The following is a 17,723-nucleotide window of genomic DNA, read 5'->3' as shown; positions in this document are numbered from 1 at the left end:
GTTGTGGCGGGCGCCCGTGGGCCCCGCTATTTTGGGGGGCGCCTGTGGTCCCAGCTACTTGGGAGGCGGAGGCAGGAGACTCGCTTGAGCCCAGAAGTTGGAGGTTGCCGTGAGCTGTGATGTCAGGGCACTCTACCCAGGGGCACAGCTTGAGGCTCTGCCTCAAAAAAATAAAATAAAATAAAAATAAAGTAAAGCCACCTTCTGAACTCTGCCATACATATGAAGAAGGGCCAGGAATGATGCCTAGACAGGGGTAGAACCTTGAAGGGTTCACAGAGCAGATAAATGAGAGCTCAGAATTAAGAGTGTGAGTCTGGGCCTATACAGGAAAGGAGACACCAAATATGAGGCCAGAGGGCCAATACCAGAGAGGGGGCACCTGCCATGCCATGGCTATGGGGCAGGGCCAAGCCACAAAGGCTTCTATATGGTCCAGATGACTGACAACATCCTTCCAATGGGCCACTCCCTGGGGTGACTAGTTTGTCCTAGAGACTTAAGGTGGTGCCCTAGACAGGGGTACTCACAGGGAAGGGTGTATCTCTTTCTCCACCCAATAAATACACAAAAAATTATTCTACTTTAAACATCAGTCTGTCCTGGGTGAGACAGGAGAGAGCCCAATACCTAGGCCTATTGGTCTGCAGGGCAGCCCTTAGATGGCAGTGTCCTTGCCAAGGTACAATCACCCTGAGAAAACTTCTTTGTGCCAGTCCTGTACCTCGTCTAATTCTACCTGCAATCATAACCACCTTCTCTGGGTCTTGGTGCCACCATCAGGACAAAGGAAGGCCGGGGCAAGGTCATCTCTCTGACGTTGTAGTCAGCCCAGGACTCCTGTGCTCTGAGGCCAGCTGATGGGGGACAGGGCATATAGCACTGGGTGCTCCCCTACCTCCACCTCACACTCATACTCGGAGGCATCAAGCAGAGTGACTCGACAGATGGCACTCTTGTATTTCTTGGCAATCTTCTGGGGTGATTTCTGGGCCTTGCTGGGTGTAGTCCTTTCTGATAGGCCATCAGCCTCACTGTAGTCTTTCTCTTCCATGTCTAGGCTCTGCAGGTCCAACCGAAGAAAGAGTCTGGTCAGTAAGCTTGAAACCATAGCCTTTCATATACATGAAGCAATAAGGAAGCAGCTAGGGCTCAGATGGACCCCACATGAGAGTCACTCTTCTCCTACGCCAAGGAGGTGACCAGGGTCTATAGTTAATATATACAGGAAGAGAGCCAGAGCTCCCACATGCAATGGGGTGGACTCATGTGAGGACTCTGCTTTTTCCCTGCAGGATGCTGCTGCCATAGACAGCCTTGGCAAGCAGAAGCGCCTCACAAAACCAAACCTGGTGACCAGAGTTGACCTGCCTCCCTAGAGTAGTATATGAATCATCAAGGCGTCCATCTGGTCTCCTCCTGTGCATCTGTCACTAGATCTAGCAGGACGGTGGGCACTGTGGACTGATCTAAAGGAGGGATAGGAAGCCAGAACCCACCAAGTAGTCCTAACTCTGCCACTGACTCCCTCAATGACCTTGGCCAATTTCTTGCCCTCTCTGGGCCTGTCATGAATCAAGGACGGCATGAGTTAGCTGGCTAGGTGAATCCCCTATAGCTTTAAAGTTATGGGTTTTGCTCCGAGGTCACACTGGTCTTGCCAAGCTAGAATGGACAGGTTCAAGGGGTAGGAAAATAATCTGAAAGAACATGGGCTTCAAAATCAGACCCAGATTAGACTCTACCTCTATTACTTTATGGCAGTGTGACTTTGGGTAACTAATTTCATCCTGGTGATTCTCAGTTTCTCCACGTATAAAATGGGAGAGTTAATAGCTACCCTCTTTGGTTTGGTAGAATTAAATACAACAATGACCACAATACTCCTAGCACAGTGCTCAGCATGTAATGGGTCACTATTGAATCTTTCTTCCCTCTTGAGAATACACTAGAACTAGACCTGGAGAACTGACTGACAGGAAGAGGGATGCCCACACTCAGGTACACACCTGGTCAGCAGGCCGAGTGTCCTGCTGGGGCAGATGCTTCTCATTGGAGTTGGCCTCCAGGTGGCCGTGGCCTGCAGGGGTCACAGGGGTTGTGACAGCGGCAGCGGCCTCAGGCTGCTGTGGGGCCTCCTCCTGTGCCTTCTTCACCTCAGAATCGGGGCCTGTCTCTGTTGTCATGGTGACCAGCACGCCTGCATTGGCATGAAGCAGAACATGTGACAAAGAGGGACGGCAACTGTGTGATAGAGGGAGAGGGGCAGGAACCACATGCAGAGAGAGACAGATGGAGAAGAGTGGACAAAGAGCCACAGAGAGAAGGGAGGGAGGGAGAGACAGAGGAAGTGAAGATGGTGAGAGTCATGGGAAGGGAGGGATTGATGACCAAGGTCACAGGCACCCCTCCCACTCTCTCCACAGCTGCTTGGGGAACCTCATTCCTTAGCTCTTCCTCAGGATGAAGAGAGCCTCTCCAGGGAGCCTTATTCTGCTAGGAGTACAGTGGATGGTCAATGACCACCTCTTCACCTCCAGGCAGGGCCCCCACCAGGCTAGTTCTCCAGCCTCATCACCTGGCCCTGGGCAGTCCCTCAATAAATGCTGGATGCACTGAATTCAACCAAAGAGCCCTAGGTTCTAGGCCCTTCTGGCACTGAATATGGGCAAGCCTTTTCATGCCCCAAGCTTCGATTACTCCTGCCCTGCTAACTTCATAGGGATGTTGTCAGGATGGATCCAAAGGGAGGATGATAGGAAGGCACATTTTATAACACATAGCCCTGACAAGGTCCAAGTCAAAAGAATGAGGCTCCAGCCCCCAGCGTGCCACAGCTGAGGCAGTCCCTTCACCTCTCTGGGACTCATCTAAAAGTAAGCAACTCACAGGAATTATCTTTTGCACAGGCTATTCTTATCATCTCCTCCTTGGAGTGGTGAGAAGATTTCAGAGAGAATTAAGAACCGACTGTCCAGCCCCCTGCCCTATGCCACCATGGGAGGCCTCTAATAGGCAGCCGGCCAGCCAGTCAGATAGACAGATACTGCATCTACCCTGGGATACCCTACTCTCACTTCCTTTTTATTCTTCAGTTTCTCTCCCTGCATTACAGTGGGCACAGCATAGCACAAAGTCAAGAGCACTAGATACAAAGTCAGGGACTCTGAATGCCCTACTCAGCCACAGGAGCCCTCCAGGGCCTTAAGCTAAAGTTGATCGTGCATATGAGAAGGTTTTTTGTTACTGATGCTGCTGCTATCAGAAGGCAAAATGAGGCTGGGTGTGGTGGCTCACACCTGTAATCCCAGCCTTTCAGGAGGCTGAGTGGAAGGATCACTGGAGGTATGCCTGGGCAACATAGTGAGACCCTATCTCTATGAAAATGAAAAAAATTAGCCAGGCCTAGTGGTGTGTACCTGTAGTCCTAGCTACTTAGGAGGCTAAGGAGGAGGATCGTTTGAGCCCCAGAGTTCAAGGTTGCAGTGAGCTATATGATGTTTCTACTGTATTCCAGCCTAGGCAGCAAAGTGAGACCCTATCTCTAAAAGAAAGGAAGATGAGGAGAGTAAGGGAAAGCCTTAGTCCCCATCACCTCATCCCTATCCAGAAATCCTTGCCACTGCAGTCATTACTCTGGGATTTATGGGTAAAATGTAAAGCCATAGTTAAACAAAGGCTCTCCATCACTCACATGACAGTAAGCACCAATTCCAGGCCAGAGCACAAAGCAACAAGAGTGGCTCTAGGGGAGCTCACAGCCTTGAAAAAGTCAAACTGATGCCTGTCTGCCTAGCTTGGGATCTTTTCCAAGCCTGCACTTAAGGATATTGGTCATTATGTCAGATAAGGCCTATAGGCAGAAACCCTTAAAATAAATTTCTACTTAATTTTTCTTAAAAAAAAAAAATGCACAAAGTAATCTGCATGTTTTCTGCTATGAGAAGCAGAATCCACATGACTCTCATGGCCCAGGCAGCCAAGAGGCATATCCTCTTCTCCCTTTCAGATGGCCTCTGTCTGGCTTCAGCCCACACTCCCGGAACTTTCTCTGGGCCTGAGTCTTTTTGGAAATAACCAGAAAAACAATCTTAAATAAATATCCCAGTCTTCCTCTGCCCAGGTCTCTAGCAGAGCCTGCTGGCAGCAAATGCCTGGCACTACCAGAACAACAGATGAAAGGAGCTAGAAGTCTTGTGAGATAATTAAATACAATCCTCTTCCTTTATAGGTGAGATCCATAGAGCAAAAGAGACTTGAGTGACAGACATTTCCTCAGACAGGTTTCCTCTGGTTCCTCCACCCACTCTCTTCTCTACCCAGACTCCTGACTCGCCAGATCCTAGCTCTGGGTCCATTTTCTTTCCACTGTGCTTTAGCTGCCTTAAGCAAACCCCAAGGGAATCTCCTTGAAGGAGAAAGCACTAAGGTACTGGCTGAAAGCCAAGAAGGTGACAGGAGCCACCTCTGTACCTCTGCACCCCATGGCCAAGGGCTAGTGAGATAAATGATGGCTCATGCATGCTAGGGAGTAAAAGAAGATAAAAGAAAGATGTAAAAAATCATGGAAATTATGTGAATGAAAAAGCATGATATGCTTTGTACAGATTGATCTCATTTTAATTAATATACAAACATATACAGAAAATTCAGCCAAGTATGAACTGTAGTTATTTCTGAATGGCAGGAGGAGTACACATTATCATTTTTTCTTCTTTCTGTTATTTTTATACTATATTTGGTGATTCCTTGAATGAGCAAAAAAAATTAGAGGCTAAAAAATAAATTTTTCTGATGTACAAGGCTTGGTACGACAGGATGAGGAGACAAATTTTAAAATTTCTTTAGTTTGTTTTATTTACAAATTAAAAAGAGAAATAACATTATTTATTTTTAAACCTATGACGAAATATTTATTTTACAAGTCCAAGGATAACAGAATGGTTCTTTGTAGATCACAGAAAGGGAGCCAAGGACCTGGCCTTGGCTTCTGACATAGCCTGCCATGTGGGCACAGTTCTGCCCAGGACCCAATCAGCATGGACTGGCAGAGCCTGCCAAGCACCATAGAGGACCCCAGCAGGCAGTACATGCTGGTTTCTGTGGAGCTCTCTGCTACGTGGGAGGAGGAGACTCACCCAGGAAATGGCTAAACACTTAGCCAGGATGTGACTTAGATTTGCCAGTGTATATTTCAGCCTCTCAGAAGAGTCTGGGGACTCTGTGATGTGGAATGTGGTCCAGAGTTCCCAAAGAAGACTTCCAGGGTAGCGGGTGAAAGTGGAATTAGGTTGTCAAAACAGGGAGCATTTAGATAGGAGACGGCAGGAAGACAGTTTGAGCTGAGTACCATGTAGGCAAATGCTCAGAGATGGGAAAAGAGGGCTGGATAGGCAAGGGACAGAGAAGAGATATTTTGATACCTCAGAATAAGAAACCTATAAAGGTATGCACCAGACAGCCAAGAAGAAGGGACAGGTTGGAATCTGGGAGATGTGAGGGGCTAGAATGATACCTGCAACCTTGCTAGAGTCAGAGTATTCCTCTGCTGGAGAAGGACAGGGTTCTGAGTGCTTGGTCCAGAGCAGAGACTTCACACACTCATTCACCAGCCTCTCACAGCGTGAGTAGGGGGCCCTACCAATTAATGGTTACGAGCACAGGCTGTGGGCCAGGCAGACCTAGATCGAAGCCCAGCTCCACTTGCTCACTCTGTGACCTTGGGCAAGTGATTTCCCTTTTCCAAGCCTCATTTGCCTCTTCTATAAAATAGAGCCACTCCTTTCCCTCTCAGGGTGGGGATGGAGATTCAGGAAAATAACATGAAGAGAGCAATTAGCACTCAAAAAAACAACCCTCAGAGGAAGGGTCTATAATTACAAGCAGTAGTGGGAAGCTGCGGTGAGGAGGGGCCTGAGAATAGTCTAGAAGTGCCCACCCAGAACGAATGGAAAAAGAGACGCTCTAAGAGACATAGGCCAGTAGGGCCAGACTGATGACACTGACATATGAAAAGCCTAATGCACAGGATTAGAAAAGGGAAAGGTCAGCCAGGGAAGTAAATGCTGACAGCACTCGCGCCAGCTTTGTCTGGAGAAGAGGGGCCCAGTGAGGCTGGGAATGCTTGCTTAGCCTGGACTGGGGCTGGCCCAGCAAGCTGCCAGGATCTGATCTGATGCTATTCAATATTGCAACCACTGTCTGACTCCCCTGGCTGGAAGGTGTTCCAGTGGCACTAAGCAGCCCTCTTATGCTGTGGCTTTTCATTTGGGTGGCCTGCAAGGAAAGGGTGTCCTTACTCCAGCTGAAGCAATATCCACTCAGCCTGACAGTTGCACTACTCCTTAAAAATAAATCAACTGGCATCTGGTTTATCCATCATACCATCTACACCAGGGTTAGCATGAGTCAGCATCCCTAAGTCCAGTAACTTGGATTTATTCTTTTTCTCTATTCCAACAGCCATTGCCTGGGTCAAAGCCACTATCAACTGACTCCTGTATGGCTGCCCCAGCCTGTTCCATGGGCCCTCTGTGGTTGCTCAAGCCTGCCTAAGGTTTATTCTCCACAGAGCAGCCACAAGGATTGTTTAAAAACTCAAATTGGATGCCCTTTTTGAAACCACCAATGGCTTCTCATCAAAATAAAACACAAATTCCTTATCAAAGCTACAGGCCTCTGCACATGGCTCCAGCCCATCTTTTAGCATCATCTCCCGTCCCTGATTGCCATCCTCACTATGAGTCTGTCACACTGGCTTTCTCTCTTTTCTTCAACTGTGCCAGGATTGCCCCTGCACTGAAGCTTTGTTCTTAATGTTCTCTCTGCATGGACAACTTGGCAGCTCCCACCTTCAGATTGTGAATCTACATGCCCCTTGATCACCTGTCTAATAATGTAAGTCTCTTCCTCTATTCTTACGGTCATAACATGCTAAGTTGTTTTGTTTCATTTGCTATTTTAACCATTTTTAAGTATAACAATTTAGAGGCATTAGTTACAGTCATAATGTTGTATAACAATCGCTCCTATCTAGTTCCAAAAAGTTTCATCATCCCTTACAGGAACTTTGTATCCATTAAGCAAGCAAGTTGGATTTGCTTGTTTGTTTTCATAGTAATTATCACCCACTGAACTTGTATCATTGATTGATTTACTTATTTGTTTGTATTCCTCCTCTAGAATATAAACTCCATTAAGATAAAAGTTTTGTCCTGTTTGCTGTTATCCCCAAGGGCTTAGCACAGTTCCTGATAAATAACACATACAAAAAGCTATCATTTATGGTCTGCTAAATGCCAGGCACTGATCTAAGTACTTTACCTCAATTAACTCATTTAATCTTCATAATAACCTAATCTCTTATTATCTTCACTTTACAAAAGCAGACATTGAAGCAGAGAAGTTGAGTAACTTAGCCCAGATCACACAGCTAGTAAATGGCAGTGCCAGAATTCACACTCAGAGGGTCTGACATGGATGAATGGATAAACGGATGAACTCACAGATGATGGATAGATGGAACACAATGAGATAATTTCTAACTATACCCAACTGGAGACCGGAGACCTAGGCTGCATTCATCTTGGGAGCCTTTCTGGCTGCTGCCATCCAGCTAGCCTCTCTGGATGATTTATCAGACCTTCAGCACTTGATTTTCCTGTCCAAATTCCTGATATTATCCTTCTTATTTTATTGATGAGGACACACAGGCTCAAAGAGGCACACTGATTTGCCCAAGGTCATAAGGCTGTCTGACTCCAGAGCTCTTCCCACTGTCTGACATTTCAACAGCCTCAGAGGTCTCAATCTGTACTAACTTCTCCCAGAAGTGAGGAGAGCCAAAGAAAGGTTTGTAAAGGTTAAAAAGCAAATATACTGGGAAGAGCTGGACTCAGAATCAGGACCACTGTTTCTAGTTTCAACGTTGTCACTTCCTACCTGATAGACCTTGGGTAAGTCACTTCTTCTTTCTATCAGTTTCCTCATTTGTCAAACAGGGATGAAAGCCCCTATCCTCCACATCAGAGTAAGGCTGTGGAGATAAAGGATATTACAGAGAATGAATAGACTTTGAGATACCAAAGTTAAAGTCCTAAATACAGAGGAGAGAGTATTACAGATGTTTATGACATGTATATGAGAAACATATCTTTGTGTGCTTATGAGGTCTAACAAGTAAGTTCGCAAATGTGCCACCCTGCATTTACATTGGCAGCACTGGATAAACAACTCAGTAAGGTTTCATAACCTTGGTATATCAGTATCTCACAATTTGTAGTTCATGTTGACTTATGACAGTGTCTTGTTGAGCGCATTCAGTATTATTGTTGTGTGTTTTTACGTGTCTTGTGAGAATGTTGGAGCCTGAATTAGAGCAACAAACATTCACAAATTTCTTGTTGAACTTGGAAAAAGTGGAAGTGAAATCAAGGATATATTAGTCTAGGTTTATGGGGATAATGTCATGAAGAAAACTCAGTGTGCAAATGGATCAGTTTTGCTGAGGGGAGAGAAAGTCTGGGTGACCAGTAATGAGCAAAACTGATGAAAATACTGCAAAAATTCATCAAATTGTGCATCAAAATTATTGGCTGACTAAACCAGACAACTAAACTAAAAGATCAACTAAACATTGATAGAGTAATAGCATAATCTTAACTGAAAACCATGGCCAACAACTCATAGCTTGTATTACTACAAAGCACCAGCTCCTACAGTACCATCTATGAGGGAATTTTTAGCCAGTGAACAAATAACTATATTGGAACACCCTCCCTACTCACCTGATCTGCCCCTAGTGACTTTTTCTTTATCTGATAAGAAAGGAGATAAAGGAAATATTGAAAGGAAGACATTTTGATGACATTCAGGACATCAAGGATAATACGATAACAGCTTTGATGGCCATTCCAGAAAAAGAGTTCCAAACTTGCTGTGAAGGGTGGACTAGATGCTGGTGTTGGTGCATAGCTTCCCAAGGGGAGTACTTTGAAGGTGACCATATGTTATTCAGTAGTGAGGTATGTAGCGTTTTTTCTAGGATGAGTTTGTAATCCTAATTGTAAAAACTCATAGCTCAGCACCCATAGCTCCAAGTAGGGCACCAGCCACATACACCAAGGCTGGCAGGTTCAAGTCTGGCCTGGTCCTGCTAAGCAACAATGACAACTGCAACCGAAAAAAAAAAAAAAAAAGCCAGGTGTTGTGGCAGGCACCTATAGTCCCAGCTACTTGGGAGGCTGAGGCAAGAGAATCTCTGAAGCCCAAGAGTTTGAAGTTGCTGTGAGCTGTGACACTATGGCACTCTACTGAGGGTGACATACTACCAAGGGCGACATAGTGAGACCTGTCTCAAAAAAAAAAAATTGTTAAGCATCATATGCATAGCAGTGGAACAACATGAGGACACACACAGCTACCTGTTTCTATGGCCATGAACAATCACTCCCTATATAATAAGGCCATCTCTTCTCTAAATCTTGGACACTGATGACACTGAAGACTTTTGCCCAGGTGTTCTTGGGAATTCTAGACCAGGTGAGAAAAGAGGTAATAGCAGGAAGAAGGGAAAGGGGGACAAATGGGCAGCATGCAGGAGAAACCAAATGGCAGGGAGAAAAAAATTCTTTTGTTTTGAATGATATTTTCAATAATCACAGTTACCAAGATAGCTCTTTCTTCTTGGGAGATCAAGGGGGCACATCTCTCCTATTTCCCTACAACCAGGATACCTGGGCTATTGGTTTCCATTTGCACCATCAGATCTGTGCCCTGCTTGAAGAGACAGGAGGACTGTCTCTTTGAGCCCCCTGGCCTGCTGGTTCCTGGCTGGGTTTGGCCAGCAGAAGGTGCTGGCAGGAAGTCAGAGAGTAGGAGGAGAGAAAGATTGGGTACATTTCCCTCAATTTCTCTCCCTGTGGCTCTGGTGGTGGCTGAGGCCCTTTGTGACAGCTCCCTGCCCAACTCCAGGCATCATGGAACTGAAGTGACATCATTCTCTTCCTCTGCCATATTAGTTTGTAGGTACCTCAATGTCCTTTGTGGGTGCCCGTAACCCTGCTTACACCTTTATTAACATCTCCTAAGTTGAAGCATCTTAGCGGAATTCTGTTTTCTGTCAGAATCTAATATGCCACCCAACACTAATTAACGATGAGGACAGCCTGGAAAGAGGCAGTACAGTCCGTGGGTTCAGGAAGACAAAATGAGAGGGGGAAACCTTGGGCAAGCCCTTCAACCCCCCGGGCCTCAGTTTCTTCATCTATAAAACCATGATAATAATCTTGCATATCTCACAGGTTTGCCGTGAAAATGAAATCAGAACATGCCCATAAAAGACTTAACATATGCCAAAACCTACAGTTAGTATTTCAGAAATAATGGATATTCTCATCTTTATTATTAAGTCCAAAGACTAAAATGTTAATAATAGCATTCCCTTGGAGAAGAAAATACAGACTTTTATTTCCATGTGCTCTGTATTTTTCCATTTTTTTCTACTATGAAAATGTATTACTTTTGGAGTCAGAAAAGAAAAGAAGAGGAGAGAGCACCTATTAAGGCTTCTTCTCCCTTTCTCAGTCGCTGGAGATGATACTACTTCCCTACAGGATTTCCCCAGTATTGAACATTCACTCCCTCAAGTGACAGTCTCTGGATGGATGTGAATGAAATGGCTGGAGAATGGAGGCTGAGAGAGCCGCCTTTGAAGCCTTGTGCCATCCTCGCAGCCAGACCCAAAGGATCTAAAAGGGAGCTGGGTCCACAGTCATCCTCATTGATGCTCTGGTCTATACATGGCAGTGGAGAGACAGCAATTTGTCAGAAGCTTGTGATACCATGGGCACCACATTAAATACAACCAAACAACACGAAGAGGCCACCACCATCAGGACTGGCTCCTTGCCCAAAAATTTCCTGTGTCACCACAGAGCCTCAGACTGATGTGCAGTTGTGGGCTGGGAACCACTTGATAGTATAGAACTGCAGAGTAATGGTATCAAAAAGGAAAAACGCCTCCTGTTTGGACCAGGCTGATGTCTGTACAGGAGGCAGACCAATGCCTCCTGCAAGCAGGGCATCCTCTGAGGGCTGGGCAACATGCTGGATGTCTCTTGGGCTGCATCTCATTTAAGCAGCACAAGGGCCACAGAGTAGGTGAACTTGTTCCCTAGTCTGGCTTAGCTGACAAGGTCACTCAGCTAGTCAGTTCGAGGAGAACCACTGAGCCAGGTATGCTGGCTCAGTGTCTAGCTCTCTCGACCTCCTCAATTTCTGTTACATCCCACGACCTCCAACTTGCTATAAACCATGTAACCAAAGCTACCGTTGCTCTGGATGTAGAAATAATAACAACAACAGTATCAATCCCTCCCACATGCAGGGTGCTCTACAATTTAAAGGCTCTTTTTATAATGATCATTTTGCTTGGACCTCACCATCTACTGTTTTTAAGAGTGAGTAAGCAACAGTGGTTATAAACATGGGCTTTGCAGCCAGAGCTGGAATCCTGACCCCATAAGCTTGATGACCTTGGACAGGTGACTTAACCTGTCTTGAAAAGAATAACCCCCTCACCTCAAGGGCAGTCAGTAAAAATGAAATGAGATACCACACAAAAAGCCCTCTCTGGCACAGTACTTGACATATAGTAGATACTTAGTAAGTGGCAGTGATGGGTCTGGTCAGTGAGGTATTACTGCCTTATAGGAGGACAAAATTAGATCTAGAGAAGGCAAAGTACACGTCCAAGGACACTTGGGGTAGAAGCAACAGCAAGCCCAGGCAGCCACTTACAGCAACCTGAAAGATCTGAAATTTTCCAAGGAAAGCTCCATAGTGGATGAGTGAAAGAATAGGTCATCGTGGGACATTCCCATTCTTTGAGGATAACAGGGACAGAACTTCGTCCAAATAGATCAGCTCAGGCTCCACTGGGAAGATGAGGGGACAGGAGCAAAAAGAAGCAGCAGACATTGGAGGGTAACTCTCATGCTTCCACAGTTTCTGACTCTCTCTCACTTGATTTTTATTAATTGTTTAATCACTGTTAGAGTTTATTGTCAGTGTTACTTAAAACACAATAAAACTGTAAACAACTTCTAATGTCCACCAGTAGGGGGCTGGCTGAATTAGCTAGGGTTTATCTGTTAGAAAATTAATTACAAATGTATTACATACCTACTGCAAAAACTTTCGAGACAAATTTTATATCTACTGACATGAAAAGATGTCGATAGGCTGTTAAATGAAAAATGCAAGTTGTAAAACAATAATCCAATTTATGATCCCATTTAGTTTATATGTCTATGTCAGTATAGAAAATATACTATAGGAAGGAAACATACCACACTGTAATTGGCTACTTCTGGAGAGTAGAATTTTGTTTGGAGAAGGTGAGAATAAACTTTTAAATTATTAGGATTTTTCATACATTTCTTTTGTAATTAAAACTAAATAAAAATAAATATTATATTAAACAAAGATTTGTTTGGGTCAGTCTTATTTACTTCTCATAAGACTTGCTATAACTCTATTTCTGCATGTTTTCTTCTAATCTCATACCTATGGTCATACCAAATTTTACATCACTGTGAAATATGAATGCTTATAATTTTATGTTTTTTTTTCCATTTAACATTAATTGTATCAATTAACAATATCACATTATGATATCATCATTATCATCACAGTTAAAGTTCATGGTTGATTTACTATGTGTTAGCTATCATGTCAAGAGTTTTACATGCCTTAATTCATTTAGTCTTTTAGTTGTCATTAGTCTTAATGACAACTCTAAATGCAGGTACTTAGACTATCCACATTACAGATAGGAAGATTGGGGCTTAAAAAGATTAATTAATTTGTCGAGGCCTCATAGCTAGTAAGAATAGAAACAAGATTTAAGCCCTGGTCTATGCAAGTCCCAAGTCCTCACTGGGAATCTCTTCATCTTACAAATATTGAGTGGTGAGTGAGAAGAATGTGGCAAGTAGGGAAGAGCAAGAATGAGGTGGGTTCTAGGTCTTACAACTTGTATGACCTTGAACAAGTCACTTCCCCTCTGCTTAGTTCACTCAATTATTCTTTCATTGGACAAGCATTTACAAATCACTGAGCAACTAACTTACTGTGATAGAACAATAAATAAAACGCATGACTGCTCTGGAGGAGACTGGAGTCTAGCCTCAAACTTATGCATAGGAAGGAAAGATCTAACCCCTGCCCCACCTCTATCACTGGGCAGCCATAAGCATGAAATTAATTAAGGATGCCCCTCCACTGCCAGAGGTTCTGCTCCCCTCTTTTCCTTTCATGCTTATCAATCTTCTTCCCTGTCAATAAACTCTGTCCTATCACTTAAAAAAAAATGAATCAAGGATGCAAAAGAGCTTTGCAAGTGCATATCTCCCCATACTCCATTTCTATGCATTCACCACTGCATATTATTTTATCCACTGGATGTTCCAAAGCATTCTCAATCATCTTCCTATTGTTGGACACTTAGTCCCAATTTGCTGCTATTATAGAAAAAGCTCTGATGGGGACATATCCAAAAGAAATAATTCAAAAGAAAAAAAAAAGCCAGATGCAAAAGATGCTGCCCAACCTTCCAAATGACTGAAGGGAGACAAGACCTTCTCAAACTTACCAGGGGTCTCACACTGAATTTCTGACCCCTTTGGCCTTCCCCATCCCAAGCTCTTCTTCCCTCAACTTGGCAAGCCACCTACCTTTAAGGGACACCTTAGAGAAGCTTCCACTTTTTTCCCTCCCTAGCCCTCTAAGTCCTCATAATTAAGATTTCTCCTGTAAGGTCACAGTCCACCTTGCCAAAAGGACCTTCCCAAAACACAATTCTGTCATGCTCGTTGGCAGACCAAAATGTTGCAAAGGTTTCCCGAACCTCCAGGCTCATGTCAAGTTGAAACACCTTAGGCTGACATTTAAGAGAGACGAAAGAGGGAAAGAAGTGGTGTTTACTCAGTTCCTGCAGTGTGTCAGCACTGCGCTAGGTGCTTTATATAACAACCACAACATGGTCCCGATGAGACAGGTATGTTTAACTACATTTTGCAGATGAGCAAAGTGAGGCTCAGACCAGCTCAGTGATGTGCCCAGGGCCACATGGCTAGTACAACCAATGCTGTGACTACAGCATTCTAGTCTGGTGCATTCCAGAGCTTCATCAAAAACCCAAACATAAGCTGTCACCTTGCAGTTTGCCCCCTTCTACATACATACCCTACCTGTTCCAGGAACAACCAGACCATCTGCTCTTCTTCCAAGGTATCTCTATTTCCTTCCTCTCTGACCTAGGGAGTGGGTACCCTCCACCCTAAAACTATCAAAGCCTTTTTCGCTTTTAGTGCCCAGCTCAAAGTTCCCCATCTTTTTAAAGCCTTCCTCGCTGAGCATATGCAACAGCACATTCTTTACCTTTGCTGTGTCATCTTCCAGTCTCTTCCAGCTAGACTGTGAGAGGCATGCATCTGATTGAAGCATTATTTCAAAATGAACAAAACTCAGTATGACCCCTTAGAAACTATAGGCTGCCCAGCATGGCTATCAGAAACATAGCTCTGACCCATGCTGCCTGACTCCCTCCCTGAGATCTAGCTGTCTGACCTTTAGCAACCGTCTTTCCCTCAGTAAGCCTCAGTTCCCTCAATCTGTAAAATGGGAAGAATAATACCTACACCTCATAGAGTTTTGTGAAGATTGTATGAGTTATACATAAAAGGCCTTAAAACAGTGTCTGGCATGTAACAGGTGCTCAGTAAATGTTAGTTATTATTATTCTTATCCTTAAGCCTCCATTCCACAAAGGAAAGCACTGCCAGCCTGTTCCAGCCCCACTCCTCTGCCCAGGCTCAGGTCTTGCCTATAGGGCCCCCTCTTCACAGTCCTTGCTGGTGCCTCTACATTCCCACTCCTCATGTGGTTTCTGGTCATTGGAGCCCTACCAAATGTGGGAGGGGACACAGGGCAGGGCCAACCCATCTTCCCTAATACCCAATGAGAACAGGGAATCTAGAGATTCCACACTTCCCAGAGATCCTGGCCAGGAAGCAGAAGGCCAAGGCCAATCCTTCTCTGACAGCTCCTAGCCTGTATCTATTTGCCTCTGCCCCTCAGGACCACAAAGCCTCCCTTGCCTTGCCAGACACAACACACACACCTCTCCACTTGGACTGGTGCTGGACTACTAATTGCCTGGTACTCCCCAATGCTGCCCCAATATAATGTCATGGTAGAGAAGCGGCTCTGGACTAAGGCAGCTCCCCACTTCCCACTTTACTTAGGTGACATAACCTCTCTGAGTCTGTTTCTCCTCTCTAAAAAGCGGATAATGATAGTACCTACATGATAGGCTTGCTGTGAAACGATGCAAAGCATTTACTACAGTACATGGCATACAGTGAGTGCTCAATAAATGCCATCACTCTGATAGTGTAATGGTTGATATTACTCCAGGTAGAAATGACCATCCCCTTTTAAGAAATGGAGCAGATGCCCCGCATGGTGGCTCATATCTCTTATACTAGCTATTCAGGAGACTAGGGAGGCAGGAGGATCGCTTGAGCCCAGGAATTTGTAGCTGCAGTGAACTATGATTGTGCCACTACACTCTAGCCTAGTGACAAAGCAAGAAAGGGAAGAATGGGTAGAGAAGTCTATAAGGACGCCCACAGAGATGTCCAGGCTCAGGCTAACAAGTACTTCCCACCTCAACCTGAGGAGTCAGGAGACCCTCTCTGCTGCCCCCTGGAGGCTTAAGAGCAGAACATCATATGCTATCAGCTCTATACTCCCAAGAGGGTCCTGGGCACTGGTTGTCCTTTCTCTCAACCCAGGCCTTTCCTGCCCACTTACTGTGGTAAGGGTCCCTCCTGGGCAGGAGCTCTCAGCTCCAGTGTCTAGCTTCTGGCAGAGTCATATATATGAGACAGTCACAGAGGCAGGGAAACTGGCAACTGGGTTACAAGAACTCCCCACCAGGAGGTAGAAGCCCGGGGTATGTATTGCTGGCTGCTCACCCACTCAGCTGCTATGTGACATTGAGCAAGTCACTCTTCCTATCTAGACCTCATTTAATCTTCCAAATAATTTCTGAGTAAGGACTACTGGAATAAACATTGTTCTCATGTGGGGTTTTATGGAGGAAGCCCTTCAAGAAGCTCACAGAACTGAGCCCAGGGAACTGCCACATGGTCTAGGAAAGATTTTAATAAGAACAATGCCCCTTGCACTGGTCTTCTCTGGGACTGCCTTGAGGTGTCCCTGAAATTCTAGGGACCATCCTCTGTGCATGCATTGCCAGGCAGGCATGACCTCAGCTGGCCAGCAGAAGCCAGCTCTATCCCTGCACGGAGCTGCCAAAGTCTCCTTGGGCCATGATGGCTCAGAGAGGAGGCTGGCACAGGCTGCCTCTGTCGCAGGCTCCATCTGGAGGAATGGGTGGGTAGTAGGCACACAGCCGCCTCTATTCTCATACCCTTGCCTGGGACAGACAGCACCAGGTCTTCCAGGAGCTGGTGAGGGCACCATCTCAGTTCCCAGCTCTCAACCTGGCCCAACTGCTGCTGATTCTGGAAGACTCCTAATGCTGGTGGGAGGGGGAAGATGGAGCAATTGGACCCACACAGCCCTGGGAGGTCCTAAATCCAACCCTCTTACACTCCCACCTTTGGGTGCAGAGGAGGTGCTATGTAGATCTAGAGTGAAGGTGGGAACATGTGGTGGTGCTCTCCCCCCTCATGCACCCCATTGAACGCATCCTCAGAGCTCTGTGAGAAAGCAACAACCATGGCCGGCAGCTGAAACAGAGATAAGCATCCCTGAACTTCGTAGTCCTTGTCCAGCACCTCAAGGTCCCCATAGACCACTTTGGCCATGTAGCTCTGCCAATAGGTAGGCTGAGTACCCAATAAGTATCCTGGTGGTGGTAGTGATTTGGCTGTCATGCCTATCCCCAAGACCCCAGCCTTTTGGGCCCTTGGACTTTACCAAGTGTGAAAGTGCCAGATGTGACTGGGACATACAAGTCTTCTCCCTTTGGCCAGTGGAGAAAGCCTCTGGCCAGGACAACACCAAGCCAAAGCCAGAGAGGTCTTTCGGCTGAGGTCTGTGCCCCCCAGCTCTGATAGACTTGGAAGGGAGGTGGGATGGGAAACGAGCCCAGAAGGGTCTGTAACCAGAGTGTAAAGATGAAGGCAAGAGCTTGCAGCATCCCAACCTCTACCAAGAGCTGGGAATGCAGCATCTGAAGCCAGAGAAATCCAGAGAGACCTTGGCCTCCAGAGGTGGTAGCAAGAGTAGTCTGAGAGCACCGAGTGGGCCAGAGTGGGCCAGCCCCGGGGAACCCAGCACCCACCGACCATTCATCCAACAACTGGACGAGTCCACGGCCTCTCCAGGCCTTGTGCGCGACTGCAGACCTGGGAGGTGGGGAAAAACAGCAAGGCTGTCCCCCACACTAGCCAAGGGGCCAACAGCCTGCAAACTCAGTTCCCGGTCTCGCCTCCATTCCTCCCCCACGGATAGAGGCTGGGCCTAAATGTTTCGAGCCCCCAGCCACCAGTGCCACCTGATCCCCCGAACGTGCCTACCTGGGCCTGGGGGTCCCCATCTCCGGTAGGCTGAGTGAGGGGCGGCCCCCTCGGTTCCTAGGGTCGGCAGGCCGCGGGGCGGGGCGGCGCGCGGGGTCGCGGCGGGCT

General features: G+C 46.1%; 1 protein-coding gene across 6 annotated transcripts in view; it reads right to left on the bottom strand.

Moving 5' to 3' along the window:
• EPB41L1 (erythrocyte membrane protein band 4.1 like 1) overlaps positions 1-17,723 on the bottom strand; it is a 114,286-nt gene that overhangs the window by 54,095 nt on the left and 42,468 nt on the right. For all 6 annotated transcript variants that reach the window (XM_023512189.1, XM_023512190.1, XM_012804171.2 and 3 more), the window contains exons 2-3: positions 2,010-2,200; positions 899-1,063 (exon numbers count right to left, since the gene is read on the bottom strand). In XM_023512189.1, the coding sequence (XP_023367957.1) occupies positions 899-1,063; positions 2,010-2,186 (342 nt within the window). In that variant the 5' untranslated portion in view covers positions 2,187-2,200. The remainder of the gene's footprint in view (positions 1-898; positions 1,064-2,009; positions 2,201-17,723) is intronic.

The sequence above is a fragment of the Otolemur garnettii genome, unplaced genomic scaffold (genome assembly GCF_000181295.1).
Source record: "Otolemur garnettii isolate 467f Iridium unplaced genomic scaffold, OtoGar3 scaffold00025, whole genome shotgun sequence".
Classification (NCBI taxonomy): Eukaryota; Metazoa; Chordata; class Mammalia; order Primates; family Galagidae; genus Otolemur; species Otolemur garnettii.
The sequence above is the reverse complement of the archived record's forward strand: the minus strand, read 5'-3'. Positions and strand labels throughout refer to the sequence as shown.